Here is a 15,745-nt window from a genome sequence, read left to right on the forward strand (position 1 = left end):
AAAAATCTTATGAATGAATAAATGAATGGGAAAATGAATAAATGAATCAGTGAGCAAATAAACATTAACACAGAACTATCAAGAATCCTCTAGATAGTGATATGAGGAGCTCTACAGGGTTTCCTCTCTGTAAAAACAACCAAAACTATTAGAAATTACCTTAAAAAAAAGCCATTTGAAGTTTTGGGAAGTTGTCCAAAGGGCAATCTCCATAAGAACAGTAAGAGTTGTGGCATTTGAGTTACAACCCACTCCCTTCCTTCTCACAACAGCCTCAGCAAGACTGAAATTCTATGCTAACTGGATACAGCCAAGAACATAGGCTTTCTCCCCCACCACCCCAAGTTCCCAGGCAAGGGCTATAGTATCTACCCCAAAGGGGAGGGCCACCAGCATTTCTCATCTCCCATTCTGGCTCTATGTTGCAGAAGCTCTATTCCAGGCAAGTGTAATTGAGTGGTCAGGGGTTCCCTCGCTTTACACATTTCCCAATTGTTGGACTCAAGCTCTATGCAGGTGTGGCAGGTCCAGATTACTGGACCTCAATCACCTATGTCCTAGCTTGCTCATAGGATAGAGGCTCTGTTCCAGGAAAAGTAAGAGCAAAGTTTGCTGACTTCAACAAGTGCCACACTCATAGAGCAGGAATATCTATATGAGAGAAGCAGGCTTCTGTCCCTACCTCCAGATAAGTAGTATCGCCAGAGTAGTAGTACAGAGGTTCTGACAAGGAGAGGAAAACCTCAGTAGCTTTCCCTGAGGGAACTGATTTTATTTGGAACAGATGCTGGAAAAGTTCAAGCATAGCAGCACTGTTAAAAACAATGGTACTGAGCCACAAGGAGGAGGTTGATAGTTCTATGAGAGCTGCAAGTGAAACAATACACAAACTAGAAGTTAATAGAAGAACTAGGGAAACAGAGAGGGAAGACCTTGTAATTGGAGCAGGATTTAAAGACTGAATCCAACACAAGTAGAATAGCTGAAAGCTTAACAGGGAGACCAGGACAAGAGAGAAAAAAGACAGCTGGTTAAAAACACTATTAATCCTGATGGGAGAAGGTCAGAGTGATGTGTACATTTCCAAAGCTGTGTCCATGTGTGCTAATATAAGAGGTTACACACTTCAGGGGAAAACAGGTCTTACTGAAATAGTACTGCCAAACTCATTAAACAAATAATGAAGAAAGCAAACAAACAAAAAGCCCAGGAGTGGGGACAGGGATCACACACAGATTTGCTACAATGTGTTATCGGAAATGACCAGTAATGAACTATAAATTAAGAGACACGCAAAGAAACAGTAATGTGTGACTCATTAACAGAAGAAAAACAAAACAAAAACAAGCAACAGAACCCTCCTTTGAGAGAACCCAGATGTTTGAAATATTGAAAACATTAAATGAGCTATTACCAACACGCTCAAAGAATCAAGGGAATTCTAAAAATGTGTCATCAGATAAAGAAGATATATTAAGACATATAAATTATTAAAACCAAAATGATTCTGGAATTGAAAAGTATAATAACCAAGATTTAAAAAATTCCTACAGGGGCTGACATTAGATTTAAGGTGACAGAAAAAAGAATCAGTGAACTTAAAGGTAGATCAATAGTGATTATGCAATCTGATGAAAAAAGAGAGAAACTTAAAGAAAAATGTTCAGAACCTCAGAGAGATGTGAACTACCATTAGGTGCACCAACATATGTATAATAGGAGTGGCCATCAGAAGGAGAGAAGAGACAGGAAAAAAAAAAATCAAAACAATAAGGCTGAAAAATTTCCATGTGGTGGAAAACATTAAACTACAACCACAAACTCAAAGAACCAAACTGGGAGGAACACAAAGAGATCCATAACCAGACATATACACATGATAATAAATGTTGAAATCTGGGAAAGATAAACGCTTGAAAGTAGCAAGAGAATAACTGGTCATGTACATGAGATACTTAATAAGATTAACAACTGACTTCCATTAAGAACAGTGGAGGTCTAAGACACTGGGATGATATATCTGAAGTGCTGAAAGAAGTAAAACAAGCGGGCGCCTGGGTGGCTCAGTGGGTTAAGCCGCTGCCTTCGGCTCAGGTCATGATCTCAGGGTCCTGGGATCGAGTCCCGCATCGGGCTCTCTGCTCAGCAGGGAGCCTGCTTCCCCCCCTCTCTCTCTCTGCCTGCCTCTCTGTCTACTTGTGATCTCTCTCTGTCAAATAAATAAATTAAAAAAAAAATCTTAAAAAAAAAAAGAAGTAAAACAAGCTGCCAACCAAGATTCTTACATCTAGCAAAACTAACTTTCAAACACTGAACGGGAAATGAAGGCATTCCTAGATAAACAAAAGCTGATAGTATTCAGCATTCAGTATAAAGTGAGTATAGAAGACTCGCTTTAAAGAAATACTAAAAGAAATTGTTAAAGCTGGAAGTGACACCAGACAATAATATGAACTCACAGGAAAAAACAAAAAACTGATAAAGAAAATTATATAGGTAATTATAAAAGTAGTATTTCATATTTCTTCTTCTTTATCTTAAGTGATTTTAAAAATAATATAAAACAATATTAATATACTAGTATTGTTAAACCTGCAACATATGAAATCAAATATACTTGGCAATAACAGCACAAAGAAAGTGGGGTGAAAGTAACGTTGCATTGGGCTAAGAAAGGACACCAGATGGTAACTTGAATCCACAGGAAGAAAATGAAGAAAATCAAAATAGTAAATAAGAATATTATATAACAAATCCTATAAATATATACTTCTCTTATTTTCTTCTCTCAGCTTCATTAAAATACATAAGTTTATATAATTATATAAAGTAATAAATTATAAAAATGAATTACTACATTTTTAACATACATAGACATAAAATTTATTAAGTAATAGTACAAAAAAGGAGATAGGAGAACTGAGCAATATCGAATTAATATTGATATCTGTTACTGTAATTAAGGTAGTGTGAAAGTAGATTCGTGTAAGTTAAGAGGTACTTGGAAAACCCTAGAGCCACTAAGAAAATAACTCAGAAAATATATTGAAAAAATCACTGAAATAATTAAACAGGACTAGGAAATACCTGTTTAATGCAGAAGAAAGCAGTAAAGGAGGAATGGAGGAACAAAAAATGAAATATAAAAAAAGGGAAATAAGAGGCAATATAATCATGTTGATAATAATATTAAATATGAAATAATTAAAAAATCCAAACACAAGGCAGAGATTGTCAGACTGTCTTTGAAATAAATAAATAAATAAATGAAACCTAAGTATATGCTATTATATGAGACACAAGTTAGATTCAAAGATAAAAGTAGGTAAAATTAAAAAAATGTCAAAAGATATACCATGTAAACAGCAACCACAGAGATCTAGAGCAGCTTTACTAATACCAGACAAAATAGGCTTTGTTTGTGACTAATGCTATACTCCTTGCTACTGGTAGCAATAATAGGGAATCTATTTGTTAATGAAATCTGTTGGAAGGCAGACATCAGGGATATAATGAAAGTTGGGTGGCGGATGATGGACAATCTTCTTACTTTGTCTTTATGCCTTTCAGTTACATGCTACTAAAATCTCACATCAGTCAAGAAATAACTTGAAAATATCTTGTTCACAAAGAAGTCCTTTTCATTCTGGGCTTCAGTTTGGCTGTTAATTTTGGACCTATGTCTGAGTGGTAAATCTGCTGAAGCTGCTAGTTCTTTCTGCATATTTAAAAAACAGTCTTTTCAAAAAAAAAAAAACAGTCTTTTCAACTGGCAATAAAAAAAAATCTCTTACTTGTGTGTACCCTAGGGATAGTTAGTCTAGACAGATAGATATTAGATTCTAAGGTATCTTAAATTTAACAGAGCTCCTGTTCTGATTCATACATATTAGTAAGTACTTACTTAATTCTAACATAAGGAACATAAAGAATCCCTTGAGAAAAAAGAAACTGAACTTCTAATACTTGGAACATCCTAGCCATTTAAGAAAAAAAACTTTCTCAAGAAATTGCCAACTTGGAAGCATTTTTATGTGAGAATAAAAATCCACATAATCAAAGTGAATCTTTGGAGCTATCAAACCAGTTTAATAATCTTCACTTAAAAACAGTTTCATAAAAATCACAATGAGATAACTACATCACTTCACATGAAACATGATAGCTTAAAAAAATAAACAAAAAACAAACAGAATAGCCAGTACTGATGAGTGTGGAAAAACTGGAACCCTTACACATTGCTGTGCTGCTGTTAGGGAAAAGTTTGTCAGTTCTTCAAAATGTTAACCACGGAACTATTCAATGACTCAGTAACTCAACTTTTAAGTATATAAGCAAGTATATATTTAAGTTTATATATTTAAATATATAATATATATGTGTATATATACATAATATATATATATTTAAGTATATACATTAAGTTCATATATTTAAGTATATAGACAAGAAATTTGACAACTTGTGTTTACAAAAACCAGGGAGTTCGCCCATGGTTTAGTCTTTAGCTTTGTGAAAATTGTTTCTACCACATCCGTTTCCCTTATAGTACAAGGGACAATCTTTTTCTATACTCTAGTGGAACTCCCTTTATCCTACTATGCATCTGTATTTAACATTGATTTGTGAAATTGTAATTCCCTGAAACAAGAATTATAATATATATATTATATATATATTTATATAATTAATATAAATCAATTTATATATTTATGCATTAAATAATGATTTTGGGATGGAGCAAAGCCAGGACTACAAAATTCCTAATGATTACTGAATATTAGCAAACATTAGTAATGCTAAGTGTAAGAAATTAAGATTCCATGCCCCAAAGGGTGTCCTCATTAGGTTAAGTGTTTGACTCGATCTCAGCTTAGGTCTTGATCTCAAGATTTTGAGTTCAAGCCCCACACTGGGCTCCACACTCACTTAAAAAAAAAAAAATCTGTACCCTTGAAAAATTGTGTAACAGTTTTCTAAAACAAATTTAGAATTAAAAAAACTTACAACTTTCTGAATTATCAAAGACAACAGTTATTCTTTTTTTTAAAAGATTTTATTTATGGGGCATCTGGGTGGCTTAGTTAAGTGGTTAAGTGTCTGCCTTTGGCTCAGGTGGTGATCCTAGAGTCTTGGGATCCAGACCTACATATGGCTTCCTCTTCAGTGGGGAGCCTGCTTCTCCCACTCCCTCTGCTGCTCCCCCCGCTTGTGTGCTCACTCACATGTGTTCTCTGTCAAATAAATAAATAAAATCTTTAAATAATAAAATAAAATAATAAAAAATATTTTATTTATTTATTCATGAGAGACAGGGAGTGAGGCAGAGGCAGAGGGAGAAGCAGGCTCCCCATGGAGCAGGGAGCCTGATGTGGGACTTCATCCCAGGACCCTGGGATCATGACCTAAGCCAAAGTCAGACGCTTACCCAAGTGAGCCACTCAGGTGCCCCTAACACAATAGTTTTTACAACTTGATGTGTTATTCCCCTATAGGATAAGCACAACACATTAAGAAATACCTTGAGAAATCTAATCAACTAAATTGCTTAATGAAAGCTTTCCTCTTGATACAGCCTAACATTTCCTTGTTGATATGTTTGTCTATATGTCTACATTTTAGAACTTTAATTTAGGCCTATATTATCTTTCTGGGAAGACTCTCTAAGAGAATGTTGTTGCAGAAAAAGCCATTATCAAAGCATCTAAAAAAAGAAAGAAAGAAAGGAAGAAAGAAAGAAGGAAAGACAGAACAGGAAAGTGAGCCCAGGCAAACTCTAACATTCACTTTTTCAAAAGAGTGAATGAAGGTTGAAACTTATGATCATATGCTTTGTCATGCTACGGACTAAATTTGGAAAACTCTTAGAAGATTTCTTTTATGCTAAAAATAAATACTTAATATAATCATGCAAATCATTTTTAATACAGTTAATTTTATGAATTTTCTTGTTTCTATCTATCCCCAGTAATAGAAAAAAAAATAATCATTTTGGTATTGAAGATCAGAGTCCTGAGGGCAAGATTCTTTATGCTATTAAGAACCAATTATCCCAAAGATAGCACTTGATGATAAGGCCAGTTCCAAACTCTGTTGCCACTACCCTGTTCTATCCAAACCCTACCTTTTATAAACTTTTTTCTACAAAAACATACTTCTTAACGAACATATCATTTATCATGATTTCTAAACACAAATGCTAATGAAAAGCTGTAAGAAACCAGCTTAAAAAATCATGACTCTGTAAACATAGTACCTCGCTAATTATTATCTTAATATATAAGAGCATTTTTTAAAACATTATGTTTAAAAGGTAGGCAAGTGCAGCTTTCAGATTTGGAAAGAATGAGAAAATGGTAGGGTTCTGTCTTTCATGCTATTGGTGACATTTACTATAAAACACTCTTAGCTTATAAAACCTGACATTTTGGTGAATATAAAGATTAACCAGAAGTGTGGCAAGTTCATTTTTAGTTGCTATATTTGTAAAACAATCCCACTCACCCAACCAAAGCAGAAATATTGATGAAAATTTATGGGAAATCCCCCGGAGGATTCAAGAAAGCTGATTTACCAAGAGCAAAGTGTTCATATTATCAAAGGAGTTACCTAAATTCCACACTCCAGCATAAATTAGAGAGTAGAAAAGAAAATCGAAAGCAATTTAAACAGACTGTGGAGAATTTTGCACCATCCCTATATATTTAGTTATGGAAGAGGGCTTTCAGTGAAATAAATAACTATAATCTTATCTATGAGAGTATGCACTTATACAAAATACTCTCCTATTATAAGCTATTACATGTGTAAGTTACAAAGTGATTATGATGGCCATTTTCCTTATAAGCAAGTACACAATCCTTCAAGTAATTATGAGAGGTGATTTAGGCTAAGAGTGAAGTTTTAAAATAAAATCCTGTCAACCTGCAAAAATTATGATCATTAATACTTTTTACTGGACTTAATAAAAGACATATTTATATGTCAGCTATAGCTATCCTTAGGTCTTCCTATCATACGCATTAGTATTTTAGTCATATTTATTCACCAATTTAACAGACTAAGCAGAATTCATTATATTGATCAAGATGTAGATTGCTTTTAGAAAAGTTTTATTCACCTTTATTCCTCTTTTCCGCTCACACCAATTCATACACACCTATAAATTATAATTTCTTTACCAAAACCAAAAGAGTTCAGAGGAATAAGGAAAACCATCAAGCACTTTGTTTACTATTTAGTTATTCTCTTTAGCACAACTAAAACAAAATCTGGTTTCAGTTTCCTTGGACTAGAAAGGCAATTCCTTGAACAACTTCAGTAAGCTAAAAAAAGATTTTAATGAAATTATGACAAAGTACTTAAAAATAAGTGGTAGATCTGAGCATTTTAATTAAAATAAAGAAAATAACTGAAAGTGATTATATCATATAGGTCTTTCCACTCCATTTTCAGCCTGAGAACCACAAAATGCACCTGAATTCTCATTACACAGTCAGTAATCATAATAAGCACAAATAACCTACCATTACGGGAAGTGCTGCCAAAAAGGGACAATGAGTCTGGCCAGCCCTAGAGGAGCCCCTGCAGTCTTATACTACCAGGTCTATAAGGCACCAGCATTATTGTCTACTTAAATGTTTATTCTTTAAAGGAATGTAAAATTATCTACATTTGAAATGCAGACTCACTCAAAGTAATATTCATGAAACCAGAAGTGTGATATTCTAGTTCTATATTTTTTCTAATACAGTACATTAATGCATTAAAACAGTAGCCCCTAGGATGATCTCATATGCCACCAATGGTACAGGCAAACAATTTAGTGAAAACAAATTATCCTATATAATTTTCAACCTGATTTCTTTCTCCACGAAAAAAAAACTGATAAACAAATATTAGCAACAAGATTAAAAAGATTAATGTTCAGTTTTATGTCATACTTGCTATATGTATGCACTACAGCGCATCATTTAAACTTTAAAACACTTGAACAAAGGCAGCTGAGTTGATATATTGAACCCAAAATATTCATTGCCTCAGTCTCATATTGGGAAATTACTGAGCTTTGAGGAAATTGTAATTTACACCACATGAAACCATACAGTTTGTTTACAAAAGACAGGTTGACTGAAGGTTCTGCTCGGATCCTGTCTTTGTTAAGTTCAGCCTCTGTGGTACCTATAGCTGGTAAGAGTGAAAAGTTACCTTTCCCTACCCTAGGGAGGGATTTCTATGCAGGAGAGAGGGAAAAAAGAGGCAAAATGTGGTTCAATAGGACAACTCTGCCACTTGTGTTCTATAGAAAAATCTTTTTATTTTGAGCTTTTGATTATAATTTGGTTCTTTCTTGCCACTTAATCAGTACATTCAATTCCTTCTGCACTAAAATTGCAAATCACCTGCCTATGCATCTACTGAGTGCTGAGAAAGGTACAACCTATTGGAGTCTATTGTCCCACTGAGTTTATTCCTTATTGCAGATGGAATCATCACCAAAACTCAGAAAGCTGAGAGGACAAATTGGTTCATAATGATTGAAATTATATTAAAATATCACTGTTCCCATGAACTCAAACTACCCAGATTTACCTATTAATATAAAACTCTGCAATGCTCCTAGATGTTAATTTTATTTATTTTTTTTCCATGAGAACTAGGAATGACTTTTTCCTAGAATATAATTTCTTTGTGAAATTATAGTGACTAACAAGACTAGGTGAAACATTCACTTAATAAAGTTTACAATATTATAATAACAAATGATAGAAAAGAAAGCATGGATTCTAACCACTTTGTCCTCCTTTGGGAAAGCATCCAAGGAAGCAGAGGAAAAAGGGGAAAAAGAAAAGAGAAAAACAAAAATAAGGCATATATTAGTAAACAGATTTTAAGAAAAAGATCATATATTATTTTAAAGTGTTAAAACACAGGTATTTTAAAAAGTAAATGTTTACCTTTCCCCAAAATGCTCATTGTTCAAGCTTTCATTGAAAATGCACATATACAGATCCTGCTAGAGCAGAAACAAAAATTGGGCACTATAATTTCCAAAATTTTTAGAACTTGGATTATTGCATCTATATTTAAAACATTATTCAGAAAGAAATCCTAATTCACTGTTATATTTAGTCTTCCTATTACTGAAAAGACATTTTATTAAAATGCATAAAATTATGTGAATAATTTTCTCAAATTACTGTTAAAATATTTATAGTTATAATTTGGAAAATCTAAGAATGGGAAATATCTGTAAGAAATAAAAATGAGAGAAAAAGATGTTAACTGTTAGAGCCAGAAATTATTCCACAAGCAGTATTTATTTGTAAGATACATTTTAACATTTCCAATATTATAGGAAAAACCAATACAATCTATTCATACAATATTTTTGACTTATGCCTAATATTAAAGCAGTGCTTTCTTTTATTTTGTTGTTCTGAACATTTTTTCCAAATTGGATGGGTTTCTTAAATCTTGAAGGCACATTAGGCTTGGGAGACTACTCCAAAGCAGAGGTACCTCTTAGTTCAATTTTCTTTAAATATGAGTTTCACCCAAGTAATTTTAATATACCAATAGTTAACTGCATTGTCACTGGCTTACTGTAGTCATATAAGGGGAAGTTAAAAGCATTCAAGAGAAGTGCTGAGTCAGCATTTCTTGGACAGTACCCCTACACCAAATGGTATGTTAAATATTTTGACTATCATTCCCAGGTCTCATTCATTTCAAAATAGTGCATTTGAGAGCAGCAAAGAAGAGAAAACTAACAAATAGGTCTTGTGCACCTTTTTATGTGCCAGATGCTCTTTTAACCCCAGGTTGTTTTAAAAAGGCTTTAACATCACATACGATAATTTATTAAAGAACTTTTAGCAGGAAAAGAGGAAAACTTATTTGGTCATCAACAAAATGGCACCTAAAGAAAAATTAAATATATGACACAAAGACCTAGATTTTAATTATCATAATAAACATGACAACAATTATTACAATCCAGTTTCATAGATAAAGAAGCTGCTGTTCAGAGAAGTTAATTATCTTCCAAGGTCACAAAGATAATAGTGGGCTCACCTTAAAATAGAAGATATATCTATTTTACTGAATATCTTAATTCCACTGGAAGAGGTTTTTAGAAAACCCTACTTGCAATTCAAATACACGACCAATGAATACAGTGTTAACAGGGAGATTGATTTTGATTTTAACTGTGATATTCTCAATTAGGAAAATATCAGGAGCACTTAAACCTTCTGTGTTATTTTTAAATATAACTTTGTACTATGTTAAATTGCATACATGATTAAATAATATAGGAAATTATTTAGAGAAACACTGGGAATTCTTTAGGTTTATGATAATTTTAACTGTTTTGTATTACTCTGCAGACCTATATCAAAGAAAACTCACCCAGACATACCCATAAATAATTCTATCATACTAAGATAAGGAATATAATGAAGTACATTAAAATGTATTCTAAACTATTAGAATTTTTCTGGTACTTCATAAATAATCATATTTAGCCTTTTAAATGAGCATCTGAATGCCTCAAAAATTGTATATATTTAAAGCTCTGCATTACACAAGACCAGCTCTTATTTAAGCCAAACAAGGTAATTGCATAGTGAGACTACATCTCATAGAGAAGAAAATAAGTGCAAAAATCAGCCCAATTTAAAAAAGTGTATCTTGACATATTCTTTAAGTATCCAAATAATTTCCATTAGAGAAACTTAGTGCTACATTACTTTACCATGACAACAATAGGAAATTACTCTCTAGGAACTAATCATGGCTTTACATATCTTATCTTGGGTTAGATGTAATGCCACATAGTTTACCTTACATTTTACCTTCATTCAATCTGAAACAAATGATGTGGAAACTGAAAGGTTTTCTTCCCTTTTTATGAGAAGAACGGCCATAACAACTTGCAAGAGTTTTGTAATTCATGATACTATATCTACACTCACCACATTCTTCAGAAAATAAATTTACTGCCATAGATAATCATTTTATCGTATTAAAAAAGGTTTTAATGGGAATCGTTTATTAAGATACATCTGAAAGGTATCTTTTTATGAATTATTTTCATCACTACTCCACTACTACCAACTTTATGAAAGACACAGAAAATGGGAAAAGGATACCTTAATCCGTATATTTATGCCCAGGGCTACTTTCTGTGTGTTTTCTGCTTGGGGGACGGGAGGGGGCACTGCTGTTTACCCGCATTCAGAGGGCCTCGCACACTCAGGGAACACTCACGTTGTTGGATCGCAGTGACACACGGCCTCCACAGCGGGCGCAGAACTTGGTGCGGCAATAGGAGCAGAGATGGCCACACCCATCGGCAAACTTGGTTTTATGACAGATTCCGCAAGTCGGAGCATCGTCTTTGTGCTCTCCCTGGTAACGCCGTGCTTCTTCCCCTATTTTTCTCACTTGCTCTTTATAGCTTTCAAATTGTTGATGCAATCTCCTGGGCAAAAGAGAAAATGGTAGCAAACTAAGTAAATGACAGGAGACAAAAAACAAAAACAATTCTTCCTAACAGAATAGCAGTGCAGCTGTTTAAACGAAATCAAAACACACAAAGCAATTTTTTCCACTACTCTTACTTCCAATGGTAAAAAATGTATTTGCGTGTATTCCATTAGTCCCAATTTTGCTTACTAGCAATGAACCACATATAAATAGACTGTATATAATCCCTATCTGGTCCCAACAGTGGGATTCATGTATCTACTCCACGACTCTCCTTCTTTTAGACAAGCAGCTTTCAAAGTATTTGGACTGTGGAACTCAACGCTTTACAATTACACTCATGTAGAATACAACTGAAGCAAAAGTTATATAAAATACTTAGCCTAATTATAGATGATGTACTCTGGTATATTTTCTTTCATTCTATTTTAAGTTTAATACTGATTACAATTAAAAAAAGTTTGTCACAGTAACTTGATTTTAAGGCACACTATTTGAACATGATGTATACTTGGAAAAATACTGTTTTAAACTACAATGCTATGTAATCTGTCTTCCATAAAATATCTTCCTTTACTTCTATTCTTGGAGACTATTTATATATTCAATATCAAGTGTCTGATTTCATACAGTATATAAAATGTTACCTTATATTATAATTGAGCTCACTAATCTTTCCACATCACATGAAAAGTTCTAAACCACACCTTGCAAAATATTCAGATTTTACATACCCCAAATTTGCTTGATCTCTCTCGGGTTATATGTATGAAAGTAGTTATCAGTCTTTATTTAATGAGTGCAACAAAGTTTGTTGAGGCAAACCATTTCCCATAAGAATGATCACATTTAATAGGATTCAAGTCTCCTCCCCTCCCCATCAGCCCAAATCCCTCAATCTTAAATTGATACAAATAGAAACTGTTTGCTGTTCTGTACAGAACATTGTGACATCCAGTGAATCCCCAGTGAAAGGATGCCTTAGTTTCATACATGAGAACTGAGAGAGTTGTCCCAGGACTAGCCAACAGCCATTGGCCATTACAACAAAGAAGAGACTCCTGGGAAATCATCTGTGTACCTGAGCGAGTGTGACTGTGACTGTTCCCTAGGACCCAGAGGACACACACATGCTACTGTTAATGCAGGCAGTTAGCTTGATTCTCTATACCTGAGGTAACTGTGGGACCTGGTATTCCCTAGAAACAGAATCAAGTAAGTTAGGTGTTAGGACTCTAGTGTTTGAAGTACTGGGATTTCATTATATTTTTCTTTTAACGTCAACAGCTCCTGAGCAGAATTTCAATGATTACTTTAAAAATGCTGAAATCCCTTTCCTGCTTTGCCAACTGACATTTCTCCTATTTAATTCCCATAATTAAAATAAACATACTTGCACTAGGAAATGAAGTAGTTTAGAATCTGAAGCCCTTCCCAATTTAAAGGCTAACTAATTTCAGTTCATAGAAAGAAATAGTGATACTTTATTTAATGAATGCAAGAACACCTGATTGACTTAAAGAGTGAGGTTATTTGGTACATTAGATTTTTTATGCTCTAAGTACCATCAATCTAGGCTCAAATTGGTAGAAAATAGCTGTGGATATCTATTATTTCAAAAGCAACCTTACAAAATAGCATTGGAAATCTTAAGGCTTCTATTAAAGAAAATAATTACTAAGGAGTGGGAGCAAGGAAATATCTCTAATCAAAGAAACAGATACAAACTGTAAACAGAGAGGGAGTGCATGAGTAAATATTTATTGTGAGAACCAGCAAATCAAATTTATTTAAGTAAATATAAATGAGAGAGTTAGGCTAAGAGAAAAGTTTCCCTATAAACTCACTTTGTAATACAGCATGTGATTTAGTATGGGTGTTGGCAAACTTTCCAGTAAAAGGCCAGACTGTAAATGTGTTAGACTTTGCGGGCCATATAGTCTCTTTTGCAACTACTTAATGCCACGGTATCATGAAAGTAGCATAGACAATATGTAAATAATAAGCATATTAAGTGTGGCGAAGTTCCAATAAAACTTTATCACCAAAACAGAAAGTACCAGATTGGGCCCTTGGACCAGTTGATATCTGATTTAGTATATGCTTTATAATGAGGTATGATTGTTTGAAAATTCATTGTTCTTTAAAAATTCAAACATAAAAGACTTTTGTTCATCCTATAGGCCCCGATCAAAAGGGGCCTTTTATACAATACATACGTGCAGGACCCTGACCATTGAGAAGAAAACTTACTCTGCCACAATCTCATAGCATTTTATTTGGTCACTCAGAGTATATTTAACCATATACTATTAGTACTTCCGAACATGACTTCTTTCTTGTGATTAGTGCTTCGCCCTACAGCTGGTGAGGTCATTCACACAAGCATCACTCCAAACTCTACCGGGACTCACATCCTCCTGGAAGCTACCCTTTAGTGGCCTCTACACATTTGTATCCTCCTCTCATGTATATTTAAAAATTCCTTCCTGGTTTTGGCAACAGTCCATGTTTATATTACTGGTTTGGACATGGCCACAGGGGGAGAATTGGGAGGGAAAATCACGCTGTTTCTCAGCCCAGAACTCTCTTACATCTTCAACTCTCTTTCTTCGTAGGCTTCTTCCTCTCCTTACTGGTGGAACTCCCTTGTTCTTCCCTGAAAGAGAAAGTCCAACCAAAGTCCCTGTCAACCTCTCTAACTTATTTCCTACTGTGTTCCTTTTTATCAGCAGACACTATAAAAGGAAAAAAGGATGGAATGAAGGGAGGGAAGAAGGGAGGGAAGGAGGAAGGTACAGCATTTATTACTCTCACTTCTTCAAAATCTACTTACTCTGTAGCCTTCTGCAGTGCTCTACTGAACTGTCTCTTAAAAATCAACCTTAGGGGCGCCTGGGTGGCTCAGTGGGTTAAAGCCTCTGCCTTCGCCTCAGGTCATGATCCTAGGGTACTGGGATCGAGCCCCGCGTCGGGCTCTCTGCTCAGCGGGAAGTCTGCTTCTCCCTCTCTCTCTCTGCCTGCCTCTCTGCCTACTTGTGATTTCTGTCTGTCAAATAAATAAATAAAATCTTTAAAAAAAAATCAACCTTAATGCCCTTTTTTCAATTTGTATTCCCCTTACATTGCTCTGATATCTCACTCTGTCAAGATGTTGTCCTTATAATAAATTTTGCTTTTGGAATCAGGATATTGGTAGTGAAACCATAAACAGCATATTTATTTTTTGTACCTGATGTTTTAATGCTTTAAACCATGTCAAATATGTGACAGTGTCCTATTATAAATAATAAATGGAAATACATATTTTATTGTACAGTATTATAAATGCCAGTAAATGTCAGTAAATGCAAGGCTGCAAATGTAAAATCTTTTTTGTGAAATTTAGTTGTATATTTTAATTTTAGAATTAACACTATATTCTTATTGATTAGTAAGGTTGATAATATATATGATCACAAATCTCAGGTTTAAATTACCTAGATAGAAAATGGAGTGTTAAAAAATATGTAAAATACTATTAAAAAAAGCACCAATACAGAAACCTTGATTTTCTCCCAGGATGTGATTTTTTCCCCCCTCTGTTTCACTGTGTAATAATCATTGCATTATTTTAACATCTGTGCACTCAAGAAATACCAAGATTGCAGTTGTAAACAGGTTGTTTGGGTAATTAATGGCACATATTTGAAGGAAATAAAGATGAATACTTAAAAATCTAAATATTATTCTCTAAATATCTAAAAACATCATTCTATACATGCAAAATAATTTAAACAGAAAATCACTAATGACATTCTTACCTACTAATAAGTATTTGTTGATTACTTACTATAAATAAGGCACACAGCAAGATGCTAAAATGACCAGTAATGGTAGAACACAGAGAAATCTTTGTCATTGGCCCAGTACTTCATTTATTTCTCTTTTGTGTTTTTCCTTCCTCCATTCCCAGAATGGTCAAAGTCTAGACCTTTTAAAGTCTAGGCTATTAAGACTAGCTATTACTAGACTTTGAAAAGAATAACCAGGAAGAAAGGTGGAATTGTCTTCTAGCTTCTGACCACTTTGGGGATGGAGGAAGGAAAAACACAAAAGAGAAATAAATGAAGTACTGTGCTGATGACAAAGATTTCTCTGAGTTCTACCATTAGTGATCATTTTACCGTCTTGCTAGATTTGCCTAGAGTAAGAGGGGTTAGGAGCTAGTGCTTTGAGACTTCAAGAGCCTACTTGGCAGGAAGGAAGGAAG

The 15,745-nt window shown here is 34.0% G+C and overlaps 1 protein-coding gene across 22 annotated transcripts in view; it reads right to left on the reverse strand.

The window, feature by feature from the left end:
* RIMS1 (regulating synaptic membrane exocytosis 1) overlaps window positions 1–15,745 on the reverse strand; it is a 507,054-nt gene that overhangs the window by 283,453 nt on the left and 207,856 nt on the right. For all 22 annotated transcript variants that reach the window (XM_047733117.1, XM_047733121.1, XM_047733118.1 and 19 more), the window contains 2 exons: window positions 11,275–11,488; window positions 8,792–8,803 (listed from right to left, as the gene is read on the reverse strand). In XM_047733117.1, the coding sequence (XP_047589073.1) occupies window positions 8,792–8,803; window positions 11,275–11,488 (226 nt within the window). The remainder of the gene's footprint in view (window positions 1–8,791; window positions 8,804–11,274; window positions 11,489–15,745) is intronic.

The sequence above is a fragment of the Lutra lutra genome, chromosome 6 (assembly GCF_902655055.1).
Source record: "Lutra lutra chromosome 6, mLutLut1.2, whole genome shotgun sequence".
Taxonomy (NCBI): domain Eukaryota; kingdom Metazoa; phylum Chordata; class Mammalia; order Carnivora; family Mustelidae; genus Lutra; species Lutra lutra.